This window comes from Lycium ferocissimum, chromosome 11, assembly GCF_029784015.1.
Source record: "Lycium ferocissimum isolate CSIRO_LF1 chromosome 11, AGI_CSIRO_Lferr_CH_V1, whole genome shotgun sequence".
Taxonomy (NCBI): domain Eukaryota; kingdom Viridiplantae; phylum Streptophyta; class Magnoliopsida; order Solanales; family Solanaceae; genus Lycium; species Lycium ferocissimum.
Genome location: NC_081352.1, coordinates 21462187 through 21485119, shown reverse-complemented (window position 1 = coordinate 21485119; position 22933 = coordinate 21462187). Strand labels below are relative to the sequence as shown.

The 22933-nt window shown below is 34.3% G+C and overlaps 2 protein-coding genes and 3 long non-coding RNA genes across 10 annotated transcripts; 2 read left to right on the top strand and 3 right to left on the bottom strand.

Annotated features, from left to right (window-relative positions):
* Positions 1-691: 691 nt before the first annotated feature.
* Positions 692-7338, bottom strand: LOC132037087 (uncharacterized). 6 transcript variants are annotated; one of them, XM_059427544.1, is made up of 12 exons: positions 7144-7333; positions 6914-7012; positions 6769-6840; positions 5576-5646; positions 4530-4608; positions 4378-4452; positions 3908-4022; positions 3772-3829; positions 3620-3691; positions 2772-2916; positions 2409-2532; positions 692-783 (listed from the first exon to the last, which is right to left on the bottom strand). In XM_059427544.1, exons 2-12 carry the CDS (start codon positions 6914-6916, stop codon positions 704-706), a joined length of 894 nt encoding a protein of 297 aa, XP_059283527.1. In that variant the 5' UTR covers positions 6917-7012; positions 7144-7333; the 3' UTR covers positions 692-703. The 6 variants fall into 6 exon arrangements, with proteins under 6 accessions (XP_059283527.1, XP_059283528.1, XP_059283531.1 ...); XM_059427545.1 differs by having other exon boundaries at positions 7148-7333; XM_059427548.1 differs by having other exon boundaries at positions 3908-4004; positions 6914-7338.
* A 3321-nt stretch (positions 7339-10659) lies between these two features.
* Positions 10660-19437, top strand: LOC132036467 (putative late blight resistance protein homolog R1B-14). The gene is made up of 4 exons (XM_059426820.1): positions 10660-11112; positions 11802-11962; positions 15727-17973; positions 19055-19437. The coding sequence occupies exons 1-3, from the start codon at positions 10845-10847 to the stop codon at positions 17941-17943; spliced, it is 2646 nt and encodes an 881-aa protein (XP_059282803.1). The 5' UTR covers positions 10660-10844; the 3' UTR covers positions 17944-17973; positions 19055-19437.
* Positions 14209-15729, bottom strand: LOC132036469 (uncharacterized). Its single transcript, XR_009409588.1, has 2 exons — positions 14490-15729; positions 14209-14381 (listed from the first exon to the last, which is right to left on the bottom strand). It is a non-coding gene; the product is annotated as an uncharacterized LOC132036469 (long non-coding RNA).
* A 1251-nt stretch (positions 19438-20688) lies between the features above and the next one.
* Positions 20689-21544, bottom strand: LOC132037439 (uncharacterized). The gene is made up of 2 exons (XR_009409885.1): positions 21171-21544; positions 20689-21003 (listed from the first exon to the last, which is right to left on the bottom strand). It is a non-coding gene; the product is annotated as an uncharacterized LOC132037439 (long non-coding RNA).
* A 757-nt stretch (positions 21545-22301) lies between these two features.
* LOC132037043 (uncharacterized) lies at positions 22302-22880 on the top strand. Its single transcript, XR_009409740.1, has 2 exons — positions 22302-22671; positions 22787-22880. It is a non-coding gene; the product is annotated as an uncharacterized LOC132037043 (long non-coding RNA).
* The last annotated feature ends 53 nt before the right edge of the window (positions 22881-22933 follow it).

Genomic DNA, 22933 nt, shown 5'->3' with positions numbered 1-22933 from the left:
TAGGAGATTTTTTTACTACTTCACCGCTATTTATGTTTTGAGTTATAAAATATTTACTATATCTATGTGTAACCTCTCCATAACTGAGGTGATTGTAATCTTAAGAGCAATCACTACTTAGAATAGAATGAAAAAATGAAAAATAATTTGAAATTACTATATTTAGAAATCACGACAGATAATTTGTGATGGAGTGAGTAATAAGTACCCTTTCTGTCTGAATTTATATGACACTCTTTTTTTTAATCAGTCAAAACAAAATGACATTTTTCTATAATATTTCTACGTTGACAAAAAATTTCAATCAATGAATATGTAAAGGTGTAAACCAAAAAAATAATATGCAAAGGTGCTCTCAGGCAGCACAATTTGGACGGTCTTGTACAAGTAACATTTTGCTCACAAGTATAACGTGTGTGTGTATATATATATATATATATATATATATATATATAATGTTAATTGATGAATAACTTCTCATTTTTCAATTTTTGACTTGCGTAAGAGAAGCTTGATTTTGCACAAATATAAATAATGATGATAGAGTGAAAAGAGTAATAAGTTCATAGATTTATACTTTCTCTCTCATGTTCATTGCTTTCTTTGTAAAAGTAGACAGAAGGGGCTCATTATCCATGTGTCAAAAATGTAACGGAGCCTCACACACCTTTTGTTCGTTGTGCCTCACCAATAGTAAAATATTTCATTTACTTCCTTGTATTGATTTTGACAGCAATTGGATCAGAACAGTATGGACAATTGCCAAACAAAACATCAAACGACCTGTAAAACAAAATAAAGCAGATGAATGTGATAAGACAATTGAAAATTTTACGTCTCCTCAGTTAATGTAATGAAAGTAACAAAAGCCAAAGGTAACAAGCTGTTGAAAACACAAAAAAAGAAAGTTTAATTATTCCAAAAGTTATACTCCCTCCGTCCCATAATAAGTATCACCTTAGCCACAAAATTCTATCCCACAATAAGTGTCACTTTAGGAAACCAGGACATTAATTGGTTAGTTTTTTCTAACTCCAACTCTGCCCTGAGATAAAAAATGACAAGTTAAAATAACATCTAAATGATGATTGAAAAAATCACATAGTAACTTGATGTTATTAGGTTCCCAATGTCAAAAGCATTACTACTTGTACATGCTCTAATCAATAGGAAAAAGTAATTTATTTTATTATATAGCGGTAATTTAGTAAACTTCATTGCATTATTAATTTCTTAATATGCGTGTTTTTGGCTAAAGTGACACTTATTATGGGATGGAGGGACTACAAGTTTCACTTTTACTCTTTTCTATACAATTTTTATATGTTCCTCACAAACCAAAACAATGTTTTTAGCGCCTCCATTTGTTCCCAAATTAGCACTTAATATTCTCGAATTTAGCTTTTTCTTAAGAGTCGCATAAAAAGATATTGAGAAATAGAACTCGAGTTTATGAAAAGAGTGAATATATTTTCAACGTAACATAGAACAGTATGACTTACCTACGAAAGCTCATGCAAGATAGAATTTTTATGCCTGCTTTTGAAAAACAGTGTCTTCAGACTTCACTATAATTAGTTCAAGAATAATCTTCTTTAATTAATCTCTCCTTCTATGACTTAGCTTTTCTGAAATTCTTAAGTACTCGGAGACATTTCATTAGCTTCTCTTCCAATCGACAATATCTTTTCCTTTCCAAAACATTAATTTATATGTTTCAATTTGTTTACATGATTGCATTAACTTGGCCTGGCTAGATAATCAACTAAAAACTTTTCCCTCCGACACTGACAGACGATTATTAAAGCTTAATCCTGGACCCACAGTACAGAGTGACAAAATTTTAAGGATATGTTATCAACAACAACAATATACCCCAGTATTATTAAAAGCAAAAAGCGCAAAAAAGCTCTAATGTCATTTGTTTTAAGCGCAAAAGCAAATAAAGCATGGGCTTTAATGAAAAAAGGCGCAATGGTGAAAAAATACATATATATATATATATATATATATATATATAGTCCAAGACTAATGATAATAAGCATGAACAACAAATATATGGACAACAAAATTGTAAAAACATTAGGATAAAGTGAAATATCAATTATCTAGTGTCACCTCTTCAAGAGAGGCTCATTATCAAGGAAAAGTATGTCTTAGAGCCTTGTTGATGAGTCACCTCTTCAAGAGAGGCTCATTATCAAGGAAAAGTATGTCTTAGAGCCTTGTTGATGACACTGAAGCGCAAATAAAGCGAGGCGAAGCGCTCAACATGTTTTGAGCCTCGCTGTGGCTTAAGCGCGCTTTAAGCGCGCCTTTGACAACACTGATATACCCAATGTAATGCCACGAGTGAAAAGGATATGTTATCATCACAATCAAAATCAAGATAGGAGAGATCAACGTACTGTCTTGTTGTTGTGATGGAACGCAACCAATCTTCCAGGCAAACGCTGTGGAAGGCCCTACTGCAGCTGTTATTTTCACATGTACAATCAGTGCCACTTCCACTCCTAGCACCAAGTTCATCATCTGGATTGACATCACCAAGTCAATGCCATATCCACAAAATATCAGGGGCTTTTCTCATATTTGGCCCGTCGGCCGACATTAATTACGGGGGCTAGCCAAAATATACATAATCTATACACTATACATATTTTTTGTATACAATATGTATATTATATGTATATTTATACTTAATATACAAAACCATTCTTTTGAGTGGTCCAAAAATGTAATTATCCCTATTATCAATGGGTTTATCTTACGGTTATAGGATTACCAATTGGAAGATACTGCGCATAACAAATGCCACATTCAATTTGTGGATCAGTTTTCTGAATGTTTGGAGGTCCATGAAGTTGAATATCCAATACATGTGCGAGATTCTCAGAAAAAGGCTTGTCTCTCATCCTGTGAATAAAATAGAAATCTCAGCTGATGAGACATAATAAGGAACAAGCAAAATCTCAGCAGAAGTTAAAAATCACAAGCTTGAATGTGTCAGAATTCGAATCCTAGGCACATCAATTTACATTTCGAAAGAGAAATTCAGAATGATCTTTACCACCCAGACCCCAATCCCCTAATCTTTTCCTGATAATTGTTCAAAACACCAATCATACAGAAAATTCCACATTATAGCCAGTAAAACCTCCTCCTTTCAAAAGGGAGATTGAGTGATTCTTACCGGCCTATCTACCAATTCCTAAATCTTTTTGCCGAATATTGTTCAAAATGTCAAACGTAGAGAAAATTATGAATAGCAAGTTGAACCTCCTCAACCATTCAAAAGGGAAATTCAAATATCCTTACCCACCAATCCCCACTCCCTTCATCTTGTTTCCTGATTAATGTCCAAACACCAAAAATAGAGAAAATTCCATGTATTGGCAGCAAAAACTAAGTTCAGAATAATATGGCTAAAATGTTCCACAGATTTTTACACATGAAACACCAGATAACAGAGAAATCGACAATAATTCTTGAGAACTCCAGAAAAATTGTTTAAAGCAGTTATTTTGAGCAATTTGAAACAACAGCATCAGCATCCAAATGTAGACAACGACTTAGACCATCAAATTACAGCCAGCACTAAAAGCAGAAGGTGAAATACCATCTTTTGCAGTTTCTCCTCCACATCGCTCTCAATCTCTCCACCTCCGAATCCGAACCAAGAAAGCGACAGCTAGAAGAACTTTATATCAACTTATAACTCATTAAAGATAAGAATACTTATAAAAGCTGCTGGTTTCTATTAACACTTACTCTGGTAGGGATGTGGGATCATCAGCATCTATAGACAAAATGATGTTGCAGTCATTACCTATAATAAAAGCGAATGGATATCAATCAGGTCTGTGGTGGTAAAGGGATATTGATCAACATGTAAATAAGCACATACTTATACTAAGTTGGCGATGTGACAAAGCACGTTGAGGATATCGTTGATCAGAAACCAAAAGCGAGTGGTCAATGTCATCCATTAGATTCCAAAAGTCCTGAAGCTTCTCAAGATGCTGGATCCAGTAAGAAAAATATATGGTAATTATAGCAGATAATCACAATCCATAAACGTTGTTAAATTACACGTGCCTTTGGTGGATGAAATAATCAATAGTAAATCATAAGTTACAAAGCAAATGCAAATGAAGGGAGAGTAACAACATGTAAAGAAGTGATAATTACAGTCAAATGCCTTTCGGTGATCTATTTACAAAATAGCCATAAATGTATAGGTTTTGTATATTTAAGTCTAAATATACATATAATATACATAATCAGTGTATATGTTTTGTATATTTTGGCTAGCGCCCGTCTAATTTCTGTCGACCGGCCAAAATGAAAAAATCCCAAAAAAGATTACACAATTACCTTCTGAAACTGTTGGATAACATCTTTCAGTCTTGAGTTAATTGACCATTTCAAATTGAAGAGATAAGGCACGTCCTGGGGAATTGTCAGTAAATTAGGACACTGCCTAAAGAGTGCAAGGCTCTACTATCTGAAATTTGAAGGATGCCCACCGCTGATATTGAAGGTGGATGGTTAGGATATGTTCCATCCAAAGTTATCTGCACCATGTGCACTCTTCCCTTCTTGTCCCTAGCACACAGAAAAAGCTTGAGAGTTTATTGCCCAGCTAGGTAAATTGTGGTCTTCGACTAGCTGTGATTTAGAAACTAAGTGCCATTCTACATTTCTAATTTGTTAGAGCCCATAAAAGAGCAGCTTTCTGCTTCTGACTACCCTTCCTTTCCCTTTTCTTTTATCTTATAGTGGAATGGCTCGGTGGCTATAGCACTAAAATCTATAGTATATAATGTTTTATTGGAAAGAGGAGAATTGTAAATTTTCTTCCTTTTGGGAAATATTTTTCATTTACCTCCACATGATGAAGTAAAGGTCATTTACTTCCTTATCATCCAACTTTGCAAGAGTTGGAAAAGCTCACATGGAGGGGTTGGATTAGGAGTGGCAAACAGGTGGGTCGAATGGGATATGGGCGGGTCGAAAATGGGTTAAACAAAAACGGATAAAATATCTGATTCACCCATATTTAAGACGGATAAAAAATGGGTTAACCGACAGATAATATGGATATCCATAGTTTCAAAAACAGTCAGGTTCTAAGAAAACAAGCTTAGACTCCCAGAAAGCAAGAACTCATGAAAAATAACAAGCAGACAAACGGGTATTGATAATATGGATATCCATATTATCCATCTAGATCTCCATTTTTTAGCGGATAATATACATACTTAATTCATCCTTTAAATGGTCAGTTATACAACCCATATTTAACGGGTCGGATTGGATGGTTACTTGTTTTTTTTAATGATTTTGCCTGCCCTAGGTTCGATACCCTCTATTTAACTTTCTTATTGTCCAATTTTGCAACATCCGAAAACTGACATAGAGGGGCTGGATAGCCCTCTATTTTTTCCTTTTTCTCCTCTTATACTTCCTGACCAAACAAGGGAAATAAACTGTACACTCTTATTCACTTAACCAACACCTACACTTCCTCTTTTTGACCCACTCCTATGTTAAAAGATAAGAAACGACTTACACGACGCGAAAGCTGAGAAGTCTCATATCTTCCCCAAATTTAACAAGGTGCTCCCATCCTATCTCTTCTACCTGTAGATACAACATAAATTCAGAAAGAAAATCCCAAAAAATATTTGCCTAAAGCATATTCACACAAAGAACAAACCATTCAATCAATGTCTCTAATATACAACGATGCTACCACCATAGTAGTTCCAAAGTTACATATAATAGCTTAATTCAGAAACTGAGCAATGTCAAACACAATACAAAAATTGCCGAGAAATTTTATTAAAGGCAAACATATACTTCTGATTGTCAGCAATAAAACTCAGAATTTCATAAAGCTACTGGGAAAGGTTAGGAACATAATAGCTAAAATTTAACATCAATGTAACTCTCGGGTGGGTAAACTACCCCTTTGTTAGTAAAATGAATTCAAAAGCTATGCAGTAGCTCCACCTTCCCACTCCCCAAATAAGAAAAGAAGGTAATGGAAGCACAAAACACGGGGCTTTTCTCTCCATTTCAAATTTCAAGGCCCTCTTCCCATTCTGCTTCTAGAAAAACATACTACGAGGGTGTTTGGCTAAGCTTATAAGCTGGTCAAACTGGCTTGTAAGTACTTGTTAGCTTATCTACCCATTCGGTACATACCAAAGTGCTTATAAGCCAAAGGCCATAAGTTGGTGATCCCGAACTTATGACTTTTCAACTTATAAGCACTTTTGGTTTGACCCAGTAGTTTATTGTTTCCTCAATATTTCCCCCCTAATTCTCTTAATATCTTTCCCAAAACAAAACTCGTAACTTGCTCTTCACTCCTTATCCATCGTTCCTCCTTTTTTTTTACACGGATACTTCTAAATTTCTAATTTTTTGCAAAATATTAAAGAGCACTTAGTTATTCTAACAAAAGAACAGCTTATTAGCACTTTTTTACCAATCACATAAACTGCTTATTAACTGTACACGTAACTGCTTATTTATAAAATCAGTTTTAGCACTTAAAAATGCTAATCCAAACTAGCTCTAAAGTACTTACTGCAATAGTATAGGAGAAAAGAAGGTCTACCAAAAGGCTTGTTTCTGATAGTGCAAAACTTTGAACACGATAGACACATGAATACGTGAATTAAATTCATCACCAAAAACAAAAGGTGTATTATAAAATACATTCTTCAATCTTAAGAGTTGACTGATACTACATACCTCTGAATATATCCTGCGATAAAAAGATGATGACTTGGCTAGTTCTTGGCATCTTTTTTGCTCTGCACAGTCCTAGAAGTATAGAACTCAGTATCTTGCACTCAATAATTTCATCAATTTGGGGAAAATGAAAGTTGGAACTTACCATTATAATAGCCTTGAACAAATCTAAATTGAATTTTCAATGTTCGATACTAATGCCAGCCGCCTATCGATAATATTCAGCATTACTTTTTCGCTTTTGCTGAAAATCAATTAGAAAAAGGGCTAAAGACGAAATTCCTCAACGGTAGCTAGAACAATTTCTATACGTAAATTTCGTGCTCAAGAGTTAAATTGCAAAAGTAAGGAAATAAGTTACCATGGAATTTTTACCTACTGGTTTTGGGTGAAGTGCACAGAGAAAATGATCAAAATGGTCCTTAATGTATGGGTGTTGGATTATTTTGATCCTTCATCTATATCATGTTACATGTATGGTCCTTAATGTTTGGGAAAAGGTACTAATAGCTTTGGTCCTAAAGTTTAAAACTAATGGATCCATTACAATTCCTTTAGACTTCGAAGAAGTTTCTTAGGAGTTACTCCCTCATCACGTAACATAATTTTTTAAAATCTGTTCTAAAAAGGGTCATGCTTTTTTATTTAAAGATAATTTTACTTTTAAATTTTTTATTCATTCTTAATGAGATGTTTTATAGTCAGACAAATGTCTATTATTTGTTTTAGATTATAAATTTTTTTTTTAAATTCTTCTTTCTTAAATTTTGTATCTAGTCAAATATCATCATATAAATTGAGACGAATAAAGTATTAAATATAGAATATGATATTCTTTTTTAAATGTACTAAAATAAAAAGTAGTAAGACACAATAATTAAAACGGTGGGAGTAATAAGTAGTAATCATTGTTATCCATCGTTTCATAATGTACTATATATTGTATTGTATTGTATTGTATTGTACTGTATTCTGTATTGTATTGTTTTATAGATACAATGTTTGGATATAATATATCATTTGATGTTGTTTAATAACACTTCTATTGTTTGGTTTGACTTTATGGTACTGTATTGTAATTGATAAGTTTACTAAGATGCCGTAAACTATTGTAAATATTAAATTTATTAGTAATAATTACTAAAAAGGTAATTTGACACAAATTATTTCTGCTAATTTGTCACAAATTATGTCTTGTAAATATATTAAGCTGTTAAATTCATGTAAATTTTAACAAAATTAATGAAAAACATGTTATTAATATTAAAAATAATAATAAGTACATTTTTTTCATTAGAAGTTCCTTATAAATCCAATATAGAAGCAGCAGTTTGTGCACTTCTCCTATCTGACATTCCAATTCCAAAACTTTTTCATTTCTAGTAGCATGCTTGCATAAACGAACAAAATAACACTTTTTTTTTATTTGACGATTAATAATTAACTGAAATTTGTAAAACTTTTTTTTTTTTTTTTACCAAAATGTAGAAGAAGACAAATATAATAATTTTTTTTAAAAAAAGGAGACAGAGATAACGAAAGAAAATGAGAGCAGGCAAACTCTAAACCTAGAAGGAGACAGATGAATGAAGAATAAAGAATGAGAAAAGACGTAGGGTTAGATATTGAGGTAAATAATATAGGGTAAATGGTAAAATACGATAATGAAATATTAAGTAAGGATATAATTGGAAAGAGAAATTAGGTAACAATGGATAATACCAAATCGGTTGTTACATAAAATGGAGCTTTTCATTATTACGTAACGACAGAACTTAACAATATGATACATTACATTTTAAAAAAGGGAAAAGGGTAAAAAATGTCCCTCTACCTTGGTAGAAATATCCTCTGTTACAAATTTGTGTCAAAAATACATCTCCCGTCATTAAAGTTTTCAAATATACCCCTATCTTAACGGAAATTCCCAAATCCCCCAAAATAACTCGATTTTATTTTTAAACCCGCTTTATTTAAATCCGACCCAACTACATCAAAAACCCATATGCGACTAACTTGTTCTCGAGTCCTACATCTGGAGCCACTAGGCACAGGAGCGGGTAACTCATATGCATTTTTTATTTAGTTGGGTCGAGTTTAAATAGAGCGGGTTTAAAAATGAATCGGATTATGTTGGGGATTTCCGTTAAGACAGGGGTATATTTGAAAATTTTAATGACAAGAGAGGTATTTTTGACCCAAATTTATAATGAAGGATATTTTTAGCTCTTTTCCCAAAGTAGAAGAGTATTTTTTATCCTTTTCCCTTTAAATAACAATAAAAACAAACATTGTAATTGTGAAAACGATAGGATACAATACAATGGGTAACAACCTTCCGAACAAGGGGTTAATGTAACAGCTCTTCCTTTTCTACATCTGGATGTTAATGGAAGAAGAAGCTTTAAAGAAAGACCTGGTGTTAATAATTGAGTGGAGTCAACACGCGCATTGGGTATTGGCATTTATGCTTATCAAAGTCCTGCTCAATTACAGGTAGAAGTAGAGAGAGATTTGTTACGGGAGTACCATATTAAGTGACGAATGAGAGAAAATGACAAAATGCACAGAATTAAACTGGTCCTTTAAATTTGTCAAAAGTTAATATTTTTAAATTTCGTCAAATATTGAATAATTTATGTTTATTAAATTTGACGAAAATAATGAAAAAAAAGATTTAACTATAAACACTAAAAAAAATTCCCATCAAATCATAAAATATTCAATATAAAAACTGCACTAGATACTAAAAATATAGCAAAAATTACACCTAAAAAATTGCACAAAACTCTATAAATAATAAGAAGATAATCAAAATCACAAAAGTCATACCTCTAAATATGAGTTCCTGCTAATTTTATTTTCTTTTCATTATTTTCATCTAATCTAACAAATTTAAATTGTTAAATGTTTGACGAACCTAAAAGTGTTAAATTTAGACAAACTTAAAAGGACTAATTATTTAGTATTTCCTCTGTCCCAATTTATACGACAGTCTTTCCTTTTTGATCAATCCTAAAAAAATTATACATTTTTATATTTAGTAAAACATTTTAACTTCAAATTTACCAGTTACCCTTAATGGAATAATTTATAACCACACAAATATATGTGACTCATTTTGGGCCACAAGTTTCAAAGTCTTCATTTCCTTCTTAAATTTCGTGCCGAGTCAAACACCTTCATATAAAACATTTTTTTTGTGCGGATGTACTTCAAAAGGTATACGGTATTTAATTTTTGCCCCTCAAATTGATAGTCTTTAATTTTTGTCCTTCGCCTAATAACCCGAGGTTCTGGGTTCGAACCCTAGCTCAGTAAAAAAAAAAAAAAAAAGGAATTTCGCAAGGCAGATGTTTGGATTCATAAGGCATGCAAAACTCTGCCTGAGGCCTAACTTTGCTACGAAACTCTGTCTTACGAATTTTTTTTTTGACTGAGCCGGGAGTTCGAATCCCAAACCTTATGGTATTAGGCGAAGGACAAAAATTAAAAACCACTAATTTGAGGGACAAAAATTAAAGACCAGTGCCTTTGAAGGGTAATCGTGCAAATGACGGAGGGAGTAGTGCATACTTAAAAGACTATTTTGAACCTATCCTCAAACAAAAAAAAAAATACTTCATCCGTCCCAATTCAAGTGTCTTACTTTTCTTTTTTTATCTATCCCAAAAAGAGTGTCTCTTCCTACATTTAGTAAGATGACAATTCAAAACATCTAATAACCACAAGATTCAAAAGACATTTCAGTACAATATACACATCTTTAATTTAGAATAATAAGATTCAAAAGTTTCTTTTTGTTCCTAGTTAAACTAACACACTTAAATTAGCATGGAGGGAGTAATAACAAATTATCTTTATCATTTTCCTAGAAATGTTAAAGATGGAAGAAGAAAAATTAAAGAATGACTTAAAAAATGGAGTCAACACGCGCATTTGCTATTGGCATATATGCCCAGATCTCCGGTCCATTCTAAGTCCTCCTGCTCAACTAAAGTTAAGCTGCAACGAGTATCAGGTCGATTAATTTCTCTTGCTTAATTTGATCGATCGAATTCATTACTCTTCGAAAAATGGCAGATATAGCTGTAAATTTTCTAGTGGAGAACTTGATGCAATTGTTACGTGACAATGCTGAGCTACTTATTGATGTTAAAGGTGAAGCTGAGAATCTGCTTACAGATCTAAACGAATTCAATGCTTTCCTCAAACAAGCTGCAAAATGCCGCAGTGAAAATGAAGTTCTGAAGGAATTAGTGAAGAAGATTAGAACAGTGGTCAACAGTGCTGAAGACGCTATTGATAAGCTTGTAATTGAGGCCAAGCTTCACGAGGACAAAGGTGTTAAAGATTTACTTTCCTTCTGAATTACATTAATTTGTAGAATACTCTCTTTTTGATATGTCCCAAAAAAAATAGTGTGTAAGACAATTCAAACATCCTAAACCACAACTTTATAATCACAGGATTAAAAAAACATTTCAGTATATCATGTACATCTTTAATTTAGTATAACAAAATTCACAATTCTGTCTTTATTTCTTAAATATTTACTTTTTTCTTAGTCGAGAAATATTTTAAAATATTTATTTTCTTTTTAAATTTGGGATCTACATTAATTATAGACTATTTAGTTTAGTATTAAAAGGAAAATAACATTTTTTTGTTTGTTTGTTTGTAAAATAGTGATGTAGTATTTAATTTTAAATGCAGAAAACAATGTAATAAATCAGTTCAATTAGGGGCGGATCTATGTGGGTGGCAGGTTCGGCAAAAAATTACAGTGTATATATAGGGTAGATTTTCTATGTTTATGTACATATATTAGCTTTTGAACACCCTAAACAAATGCAAAAGGTTAGCTCAAGTGGTCCAAGGTGTTCAAAATTGCCTCTAGTGTCCTAGGTTCGATCCCCATCGACATCATTATTTTTAATATTTAGCTTTTGTTATTTTTTTGAACCCCCTGAATGAAAATCCTGAATCCGCCACGAGTTTTTTTTTTCATTCTCTCTGTTTTTCCATAACAGGGGTAGTTAAATATGTGGACATTGCTCATTATAAAAGAGTGAGGGATGTGGCTGTTGAAATAAGAGGTATTAGAGAAAGAGTGAAGGCAATGCGTCGGGATAATGCCCATGGCCTTCAGGCACTTCAAGATGAAGATCCTTTTGCTGTCGAAGAGAGAAAGGTGCGGATTCTGATTTTGATTTTGATTTCTCTGTTAATTTTGTTACTGGAGTACCTTTTTAACTGACAAATGATGGTATAATTTACTGTAGTTAAGTAGTTTAATGTAGTAAATATATACATTTACTAATCATGGTTAAGTAATGTTATTATATATTCATACACATGACATGCATCCATTGGTTTGGTGTAAACACCCACAAATGATGTTATACAACATGTCAATCATATTTAGGTGTTACTCCCCCAAAATACTTGTTATATTTTGCTTTTCGAGAGTTAAACTATATATGATTTGACCAACATTTTAAAAATACATTTTTAATCCTGTTGATATGAGATGAATTACACTTATGGTATTTTTTAGATATAATATGAGTTCTAATTAAAATATTAAATTGATATAATTAAAGTTAGTTTTTAAGATTAGTCAAACTGACTCTCAAAAAGCAAATTGTGATAACTATTTTGAGACGGAGGAAGTATATTCTGGTGTTAGCGATTTAATGAAAATGAATTTTGTCTAAAGCGTAGACTTTTTAATTTCTTATTTTAAGCTTCGTGTAAATATTGCGGGAGCTGGTTTGAGATTTTATGTGAACCTATTTTCTTATTAGTCCGTGGCAAAAAGAATCATCTCTTTCTATATTTGGAAATAATTTACCTTTATGCAATGATTTATAACTACATAAATATATGTGACTCATTTAACACCACAAGTTTAAATGTTTTCTCTTATTTCTTAAACTCCGTGCCCCGTCAAATAGGTTCACATAAATTGAAATAGATGGACTATGTGTTTACTTGGAGAAAATGATCAGAATGGTCCCCTAGTGTATGGGCTTTGGTATCACTTGGTCCTTAATGTATGCGTATGATGAAAATGGTCCTAAGCCATATAAGTAAAGATAGTCATTACTTTTACTGTTAAAATAAACCAAGGCCCGCGATGTCTTCCTCTATGCACAACCTACTTAACCCAATCGAAGACATTCTAGTTTTCCTTCCATACTCCATTGAATAAATTCACCATAAATCGGAATTTTGAAAGTTTATACGCAACCTACGTAGCCCTGCCCCTATATTGAAAGTTTTTTCATGGCTTTTTTCAAGTTAAGGTCTGGAATTTTGATGTAAATTTGAAATCCGATTGAACGATATAACAAGGCACTTTTATTTTATTGCTTGATAGCTCATGTGCAGTGCACATGCTGAGGGCGTCCGTTTATTTTGATAGTATTGGTAGTGATTATCTTTACTTATATGTCTTAGGATCAAACTAATTACTTTTTGAAAAATATTAAGGATCTTTTTTATCATGTTTATATGTAATGGACCAAATGGAATCAAAGCCTACGTTTGAGGACCATTTTGATCATTTTCTCTGCTTACTTGGGCCCCATATGTTTTCATTTGGGTGCGGCAGTTTATAATTGAGTTGTGAGTACTAGTTATTATTCAAATCTGCTTTTTTAACACGTCTTAACAACTCCTTTTTTTTTATTTTGATCCCATTTTATGACTGTTTCTTTTGGTTGTTATGTTGACTTGTGGGTTCTATCCCTTATTCATATCTGATTTTTCTCTCTTTCTTTTTGATACTTGGTTGGCGGGGTCAGGGCCTTTCTCACAGGGCGATAAAATCCGTATTATTCTCCGTAAATGTGACCTTAAGGGCCGTTATTTTAAGCCATTATTCCAGTTTTACTTGAATTTCAGTAAGCTTGGTGGACAAATCAGAGCACTTACTTAGATGCTAATACTAATATTACTGAAACTTTTTTTATCTTATGAATCTTATGCCATATCCCCTATACAAAGTAATTATCGAGAAAGAATTCGCAATTTTTTGAATGGTAATTGCCTAAAAAGGAGATCAGAAAGAGTGAAGGTGGAGATGGTGGTGCTAATGGCGGTAGTGGTTGTGAAGGGAGAGGAGATGGTAGTGGTAGATGAAGAAGGGGAAGTGAGGGTTAAATGAGTTGGGTGGTGAGGTGGCATGCCACGTGGCGTCCACCTCACTGAGTTGTCATGCCACGTCAGATCTAATATCCACCTTGGACAATTTTAACGGAGGAGGGGTATATTTGATCCCAAAGTATAACGGTAGGGCTATATTTGAACCCAAAGTATAACGAAGGGTATATTTGACCCTTTTTCAATAGTACAGGGGTATATTTGGCCCTTTTCCGTAATTGAAGGCTCTATCAGAGCTATAAACACTAAGGAAAAATGACCTAATAATACTACTTAAGATTCTATATTACAAAATATAAGGATACTTTTCCTTATTTACAAACCATACCAACATAATTACAAAACATAACGGATCTGGAAAGTTAAAAAGCTCAGCCCTTCCCTCTGCCTTAATCTCATCCAATTTATACAAATTTTGAGGAATTTCCAGCCTAGTTGAATACCTGCTTCTTGGTAGGAGTCAGGTCTGCGTACACTCTACCCTCCCCAGACCTCACGTTGTGGGATTTCACTGGGTGGTTGTTGTTGTTGTTGTTGTTGTTGTTGAATACCTGCTTCTATACTCTTCGTCTTCCGATTCTTTCTCGCCTTCTCCTTTGATATTTATCACTGATACCTTCACATACTCCTTGTGAAGCCCAGGCATGTCCATTTTTATATACAGGGCATTGTTGTCCTCCTTCACATCCCATCCTCTCCTTGCTTTCTTCATTTTTGCTACCATTCTAGATTAGATCTACTGTTTCAGTTGAATTGACATAGGAGTTTTTTGTTTGAATTTATTGAGTTTTGGATCTTTCTTACATTTATGAGTTTTTTGGGTTATGGATCAAAACGCAAACCCTACTAAAATGTTATTCTCTCCGACCCGTAAATCAGAGACACACTACTCAACAAATCAGAGAAATGGAGATGTAAATTATCTTTTTAGTGTTAATTCTCTTTTTGTACATTTAACAAGAAGAAACATTTGTACTAAATGTGTATTAATATTGTATGAAAGTTGTATACAATGTTGTTGTAGTTGTATTAAATTTCATATGCATTTCGAAGCGAGATTTAAAATTGTATTAAATGTGTATGAAAGTTGTATACAATATTGTTGTATTTTATATACTTACATACATATTTCATACCATTTTTATACAATTTTCAAACATGAAAATTATGAGAATTCTAATCCTTGAGCGAGGTATACATATTTCATACAGTTTTCATACACAAAATATTACGCCAAATTTTTAAGCCTTGAGCGAGATATACACATTTCATACACAAATTTTGAGCGAAACTTTTATGCCTTGAGCGAAAATATTCATATATGTTTTGTAAGAAATCTATTGTTATGTTTTGTAAACTGAAATGTATCATCATATTTTGTAAATATACCCTATTCTTATGTATATATACGTCATTCTCCCACAAAGGAAACTAATGGACCAAAATCCAAAATCCTGTAATTGAAATACCGGAATGATATTTTTAGTGGGGACACAGCTTCATCTTTCGCTTATAAAAACTGTAACTTGATGAACCAAATGTTAGAAACTTACAATAGTTACAACAACATACGAGGAAATCAAAAGTGATACTTTTATTTTGCCTTTGCTTGTCTAAATAAAATGAAGTTTTCAGAACAACTCTGGTTAAACAATGCATAAATCAAGTTAACTTGTGATTTATGTCTAGGTAAGCTGCGAAATTGTACAAAAGAAATTTTTTGAAGATTTTGGTAGTCAATGATATATAATTTCATAGTTCTAATCCGTATCTTCTTTATTTTAAAAGCCTCCGGTGGTAGAGGAAGATGCTGTTGTGGGTTTTGACAAGGAGGCAGACAAGGTAATCGACCGTCTTCTTCAAGGGTCAGGTGATCTAGTGGTTATACCAGTTGTTGGTATGCCCGGACTTGGCAAAACTACCCTAGCAAACAAGATTTACAAGCATTCTAAAATTGAATACGCATTCTTTACACGCATTTGGGTTTATGTTTCTCAATCCTACAGGAGAAGAGAGTTATTTCTCAACATCATCAGTAAATTCACACGGAACACTAAACAATATCATGATATGTGTGAGGAGGATTTAGCTGACACAATACAAGGGTTTTTGGGAAAAGGAGGAAAATACTTGGTTGTCTTGGATGATGTATGGTCTACAGAAGCTTGGGAACGCATCAAGATTGCTTTCCCAAACAACAATAAATACAATAGGGTATTGTTGACTACTCGAGATAGTAAAGTTGCTAAACACTGCAATGATACCCCTCACAATTTGAAGTTTTTAACCGCCAAAGAAAGTTGGATTTTACTAGAGAAAAAAGTTTTTCAAAAGGATAAATGTCCTGGTGAATTAGGAAGACCTGGACAAAGCATAGCCCGAAAATGTAAGGGATTACCCCTTGCAATTGTGGTGATTGCGGGAGCTTTAATTGGAAAAGGCAAAACAACAAGGGAGTGGGAACAAGTGGATCAGAGCGTGGGTGAACACCTTATAAATAAAGACAATCCAGAGAATTGTAATAAATTGGTGCAAATGAGTTATGATCGCTTGCCTTACGATTTGAAAGCATGCTTTCTGTATTGTGGTGCATTTCCCAAGGGCTTTGAGATTCCTGCTTGGAAATTGATCCGAATGTGGATCGCTGAAGGGTTCATCCAGTACAAAGGGAACTTACCACTTGAATATAAAGCAGAGGACTACTTGAACGATCTCGTCAATAGAAATCTAGTGATGGTAATGCAAAGGACATCTGATGGCCAAACGAAAACATGTCGTCTTCATGACATGTTGCACGAGTTTTGCAAGCAAGAAGCTACAAAGGAGGAAAATCTTTTCCAAGAAGTAACAATAGGTGTTGAGCAATCTTTTCCTGGAAAACGGGAACTATCCACCTACCGTCGTTTGTCTATTCATTCCTCAATTCTAGAATTTTTGTCTACAAAGCCCGTTGGTGAATATGTCAGGTCATTATTATCTTTTTCTTCAAAAAATATTGAGATGCCTGCTGCTGATATCCCTGTCATACCAAAGGGCTTTCCATTGCTAAGAGTTTTGGATGTTGAATCCATCAAATTCAATCGCTTTTGCAAGGAGTTCTTTCAGTTATATCACTTGAGGTATATTGCTATCTCTTCTGACTTGGTCAAGGTTCCAAAACGCATTGGGGAACTTTGGAACATACAAACCCTCATCATTAACACACAACAAAGCACTCTTGATATTCAAGCAGATATATGGAGCCTCCCGCGACTAAGGCATTTGCACACTAACACTTGTGCTAAGTTGCCTACACCTGCTGCCCCAAAAAGTAATAAAGTTGCTTTAGTAAATCAAAGCCTACAAACTCTCTCCACAATTTCACCTGAAAGTTGCACAGAACAAGTGTTTGCAAGGGCTCCAAATTTGAAAAAACTGGGCATTCGTGGGAAATTAGCTTTGCTGCTGGAAGCAAATAAGATTGGATCGTTCAACAGCGTTACGAAGCTACATTGCCTCGAAAACCTGAAGCTGATAAATGATGGCCGTCAAACTGGGAAACAATTGTCTCTTCCTCAAGCATATATCTTTCCAACAAAGTTGAGGAAGTTGTCTTTATCAGATACCTGGTTGGAGTGGGATGATATGTCCATATTGGGGCAGTTAGAATACCTTGAAGTTCTGAAACTGAAAGAAAATGCATGCAAGGGTGAGTGTTGGGAGCCAAAAGTCGGAGGTTTTCGTTCCCTACAGTTTTTGTCGATTGAACGGACAAACTTAGCTTCATGGACTGCCTCAACTGAACAATTTCCAAGGCTTAAGCACATTGTTCTCATATCCTGCGATAACCTTGAGGAAATTCCCATCGGCCTGGCTGATATACGTAGCCTCCAAGTGATGGAGTTGCAAAATTCCACCAAAGCAGCGAAATCTGCCCGGGAGATACAAGTCAAAAAAGACAAGCAAACTCAAGAGGGGACTAAAAACATCGGGTTCAAGCTCTCTATATTCCCTCCTGATCTTTGACTGCCATTGGATATACACCTTCCTCTTGAGGTATGTTAAATCTTTCCTTGACCTTAAATTCTTCTAATTTATATTTCATGCTTCTATAGATTCCTGTGACTCCTTTAGCTATCCCTCCTTTTCTCATCCATGTAGTACACTAGTAGGCGTAGTTTTGCTCTACTTTTTATTCCCCTTTGATTCCTGCTTTTATGTGTTGGGTCTTGTCTTTCCATCTTTTGTTTTATCATGATTTTTTTGCTCTTGTTATTTCTCATTTTCGCATTGCATTGATTGTTGGTATCTAAGTTTTTTCCCTTGTTTTCTTTTGAGCCGAGAGTCTTTCGGAAACAGCCTCCCTGCCTTCCAAGGTGGGGGTAAGGTCTGCGTACACTTAACCCTCCCAGACCCCACACTGTGGGATTCAACTGGGTATGTTGTTGTTGTTGTTGTTGTAGTATATAAGTTGAATAAGAACATGAATTTGTCTCCTTGCATTGCAATACGTTACACCATAGGGGGTCGTTTGGTTGTTGGTTAGAGTTATGCAGGTATTAGTAATGCAAGGATTAGTTATACAGGTATTAATTATGTAGGGTTTTAGTTATTCATGTATTAGTTATATTTCATCTTCTATCCTGCATAAAATAATACATATTCCCTCATAACTTATACATGTATTAGTTTTTTGAAAAAGAAAAACATGAACCAAACTTTGTATTAATGATATGTTTTATGTGGAAAAAAAAAACCAAACGTTGTATAACTTATGCTAGATTTTCTGTGTGATTATTTTTTCCCATTGTTGTAACCAAACAATGTATAAAGTTATGATATTTTTAGTACGTCAATAACTCCTCTCTAACCGGCAACCAAATGAGCCCTTCTAGAATACAAGCCAATAGGACAGATACGAATATCAGGAGCACGTAGACCAATCCAAAGTAGTAATCTCTGTATTAGTTGCACTAGTAGTCTAAGTTAATGCACATAAAAGGTTTTATGTCAATTGGTCCTGATAGTTGTGATGAAAATTCAGTGTAACAGTTTCCTAGGCAGGTTTTCAAAATTTTCTTTGTGATTTAGTTAATTTTATTAAGGAAAAGAAACTAATTCATTTGTGATTGTACAGTCTTCAATGAATCACGTTGCATGATGTTGTACCTTGGATCGAATTACCCCTCTCCGGTGGTGCCATATGGTTTTGCTGCTTTCTGCTTCATTTGGCTCTCTGGTTCTCAGAATGAAACCTGCTGCATTTTGTGAATCCTGTCATCCCAAATATGGTATGTAGTTAGTTCCTTAATGAAACTATCTTATAAGTAATTTTAACTACTCCACATTTTTCTTTATACTTGGAGGAACTGAACTACGCGAAAGTGGAGTATTTTTATGAATCTGAACATCAGTATGGCCCGTGTAGTGTATACACAAAGCATCTTGAGTGTATACTATAGACTCAGTATATAATCAGGTACTACTTATAATGTGTATGAGGAGTATGTACTCGGTGTATTGTCTATGTATATTTTGTGTATCATGTATGCACACTAAGTATACATCGTGCACCCATTGTACGCTAATGTAACTCATAACAGAGTGCTTGAAGTCCAAAAACTATTGTTTTCTGATAAAGAATAGTTGACCGAATCTGTGAAGGAGTGGAAAAGAAAAAATTTGAAGTATGGATCAAACTTTATTGTTGCAAATTTGTCGATATTTTATTTATAATTTCACAACTTTCATATCCAATGTAATCGGCGGAGCTTAGGGATGTGTGAGGTTGGTTGATGGGTGGCGGAGCTAGGTAGCCTCCAGTGGGTTCGTACGAACCCCCTCTGCGAAAAATTACACTGTATTTGCAAGGTTTTTTTTATTTTTTTATTTTTTTATTTTTATTTTTTATTATTATTATGTATATATAATAGATGTTGAACCCCCTTGGCTTCTTCGTGTATTTTTCTTCATATATTTGAACTCCCTAGGTGAAAATTCTGGCTCCGCCACTGAGTCTATGCTTTTTCCCCCCCTTTTCAGATGGTTTAAAATGAAAGAAGTGTCAGCGATAACAATTTGATTAAATAATATAATAAGTAATGCTCTGAGGTGATTAGCAATCTGGCAATCTCTTGTATAGAGGATAGTAATTTGGCCCTTTTCTTTAATAATATCCCTCCAAATTAGAAGAATGAGCGAATTTTCCCTAAATTTACAACACCCTTCGTCACTTCTCACCTTCACCCAGTATGTATAACATATTTCATATATAACATATATCAACCGAGATAGTTAACTGACAAAGAGGAAAGTCTCAAGTCTATAACTTCACATAAACTTTAGCTAAAAGAGAGAGAGTTGAAGTTATGTGCACTGATAGTGCATAGTTTTTTATAGCATCAACTAAATTTGACGTACAACAGGTAACTCTCTGTAACAATCCTAATATGGTAACCTGGAAAATAAAGCAATAACCTGCTATGAGTGGTAAAATTGCACTAATAGCGTAAAAAATATTTACACTATCAGTGTTTATAACTTTGATCTAAAGATAGCAAAGCTCATTTCAACTCAACGATTGTACACTCCCTTAGATAGCAAAGCTCATTTTAGCTCAATAATCCATCCCATGTTATCCGTTGTTAGTCCCATTTGTAGGCTAGTAAGTGCAGAGTATAACTGCTTTGATACACAGCCAACCCCATCACTTCCATAGGTTACCCTGCATAAATGTATATTACAGCATTTAATCAACTTATCTCCAATACATATACACATACGAACGTTCACATTGGTATTTACACATTGACAAAACGACTAATTTTACAAAATCACTATCCGATGTATATGTTCATGGCCATTTCACGGTCTGCGGCAGGAGGGAAAGAAAACTCAAAAAAAATAACACAGAGAAATGGATTGTATATGGATGAATATAGCTATTTAGATTCATTCCAATTTATGTAGATACCTTTTCCCCATATGAGTAATGCTGCCCACAGGAGATACAACCACTCCAGTTCCTGTGCAGAACACTTCATCAGCATCAAGCAATTCGTCCACAGACACTTGCCGTTCTTCAACCTGCATATTGACATAATGTATTTAGTGACCGGCTCAGCCAAGTGAACAACTAGAAGAAAGCTTTAAGGAAGTTCCCACTCTTTCCCGAATTCAATTGTTTAATAGTAAGGTAAAGTCATTATGTCAAGAACCTAATCATCAACGCAGTTGCTACAAATTTGACTCACCGTGGCAAGAGCTAAACTTGAAAGATTCTAATTATTCTTCTAACCAGATGACCAACATATATTCCATAGTCATGGAAGTCAATTCTATCATTCAGTGAATCCAAGTTCTGCCTAGCTGAATTTTTTTTTAAATTTTTGACTGAGCGGGGTTCGAACCCCAAACCTAGGAGTTTTAGATGAAGGACAAAAATTAAAGACCAATAATTTGAGGGGCAAAAATTTGAAGGAATACATAGAAAAATGAAGACTAGAAGAGATTGTATGGAGAAATTTCTGAAATTATATTTCTTCTTCAATTCCAATCAATGGCCACTGTACAATTGTATACTAAGGACTAGGGACTGAAATTAAAATAAAATAAATTTACTCAGTACTTACAGCTGTATAACAAACAATGTACACCTATACTCCTTCTAGAATAAGAATCTAATTTCTACTATGTAAATATCTGTACATGTATTCCTATGTGTAATTTACAAAGGAAAAAAAAAAAAAAAACCTTGGGCTAATGCTGACTTTGGCGAACTGGGCCTCTCAAGTTTCTGATTGTTGAGGCTCAAAATAGAACTCCACCAAGAAAATAACCCAATCAGCTCAAAATAGACATCTGCTCTTTATTGCTTCATGTCAGACTTTGTCTTCTTTGTTGAGCAATTTGCTTCACTGGAAACATCCCCCCTCAAGCAGGAGACCGGAGATCGGACTCTTAGCTTGCCAAGAAAATGCCGGTGAAGAGGACCTGCTAAAGCTTTGGTGAATAGATCGGCAATTTGAGAAGAAGAGGGGACAAAAGAGAGGGAGATTAGACCATCCAAAAGTTTTTCACGAACGAAGTGATAATCAAGTTCGATATGTTTCGTTCGTTCGTGAAAAACAGGGTTGTGGGCGATGTGAGTTGTAGCTTGATTGTCGCAGTTGAGAGTAATTAGGAGAGAAGGAGAAATAGAGAGATCAGAAAGAAGTCGGATAATCCATGAGATCTCAGCAACGAGACGGCGCATGGAGCGGTATTCAGCTTCAGCCGACGACAAGGAAACCACCGGCTATTTTTTAGATTTCCGGGAGATTGGTGACCCACCAAGGCTAAGATAAAAACCACCGACTCGATCTTTTCGGAATCTATACGCACTCCCGGCATCGCAAAATGCAAGAATTTGGGTAGATGGATTGGAGTTCATGAAAAGCCCTAAATGTGGTTCCTTTTTGAGGTAACGAAGTGTGTGATAAACGGCTTGAAGGTGGGCTGTTCTAGAAGATTGCATAAATTGGCTTAAAGTTTGGACTACATAGGATAAATCAGGACAGGTATGGGTGAGGAAGTTTAATTGTCCTAGCAAACGATGATAAAAGGTGGGACCTTTGAGCAAAGTGCCAGAATTAGAGGTCAATTTCACAGTCGGATCTAGAGGTGTTGAAGCCAAACGAGTCCCAATATTGGGGTATTCAGATAAAAGATCGAGAGTGAACTTCCTTTGTGTGACAATGAAACCATTAGATTCAGGTAGTATTTCCATTCCCAAAAAATAACTTGCCCGTCCCAAATCTTTGATTTTGAATTCCTTGTCAAGAAACAATTTTAAATCTCTAATTTCCTCCTCATTGTTTCCTGTCAACAGTATAGCGTCGACATAAACAGCGATTATAGTGAGCAAAGTGCCAGAGGATTTGGAAAACAACAAATAATCATTCAGTGAATGAATATATCCTCTAGTCCCAAAAGCTGAGGAAAGTAGAAAGTACCATTGCGAAGCTCGCTCGTACCG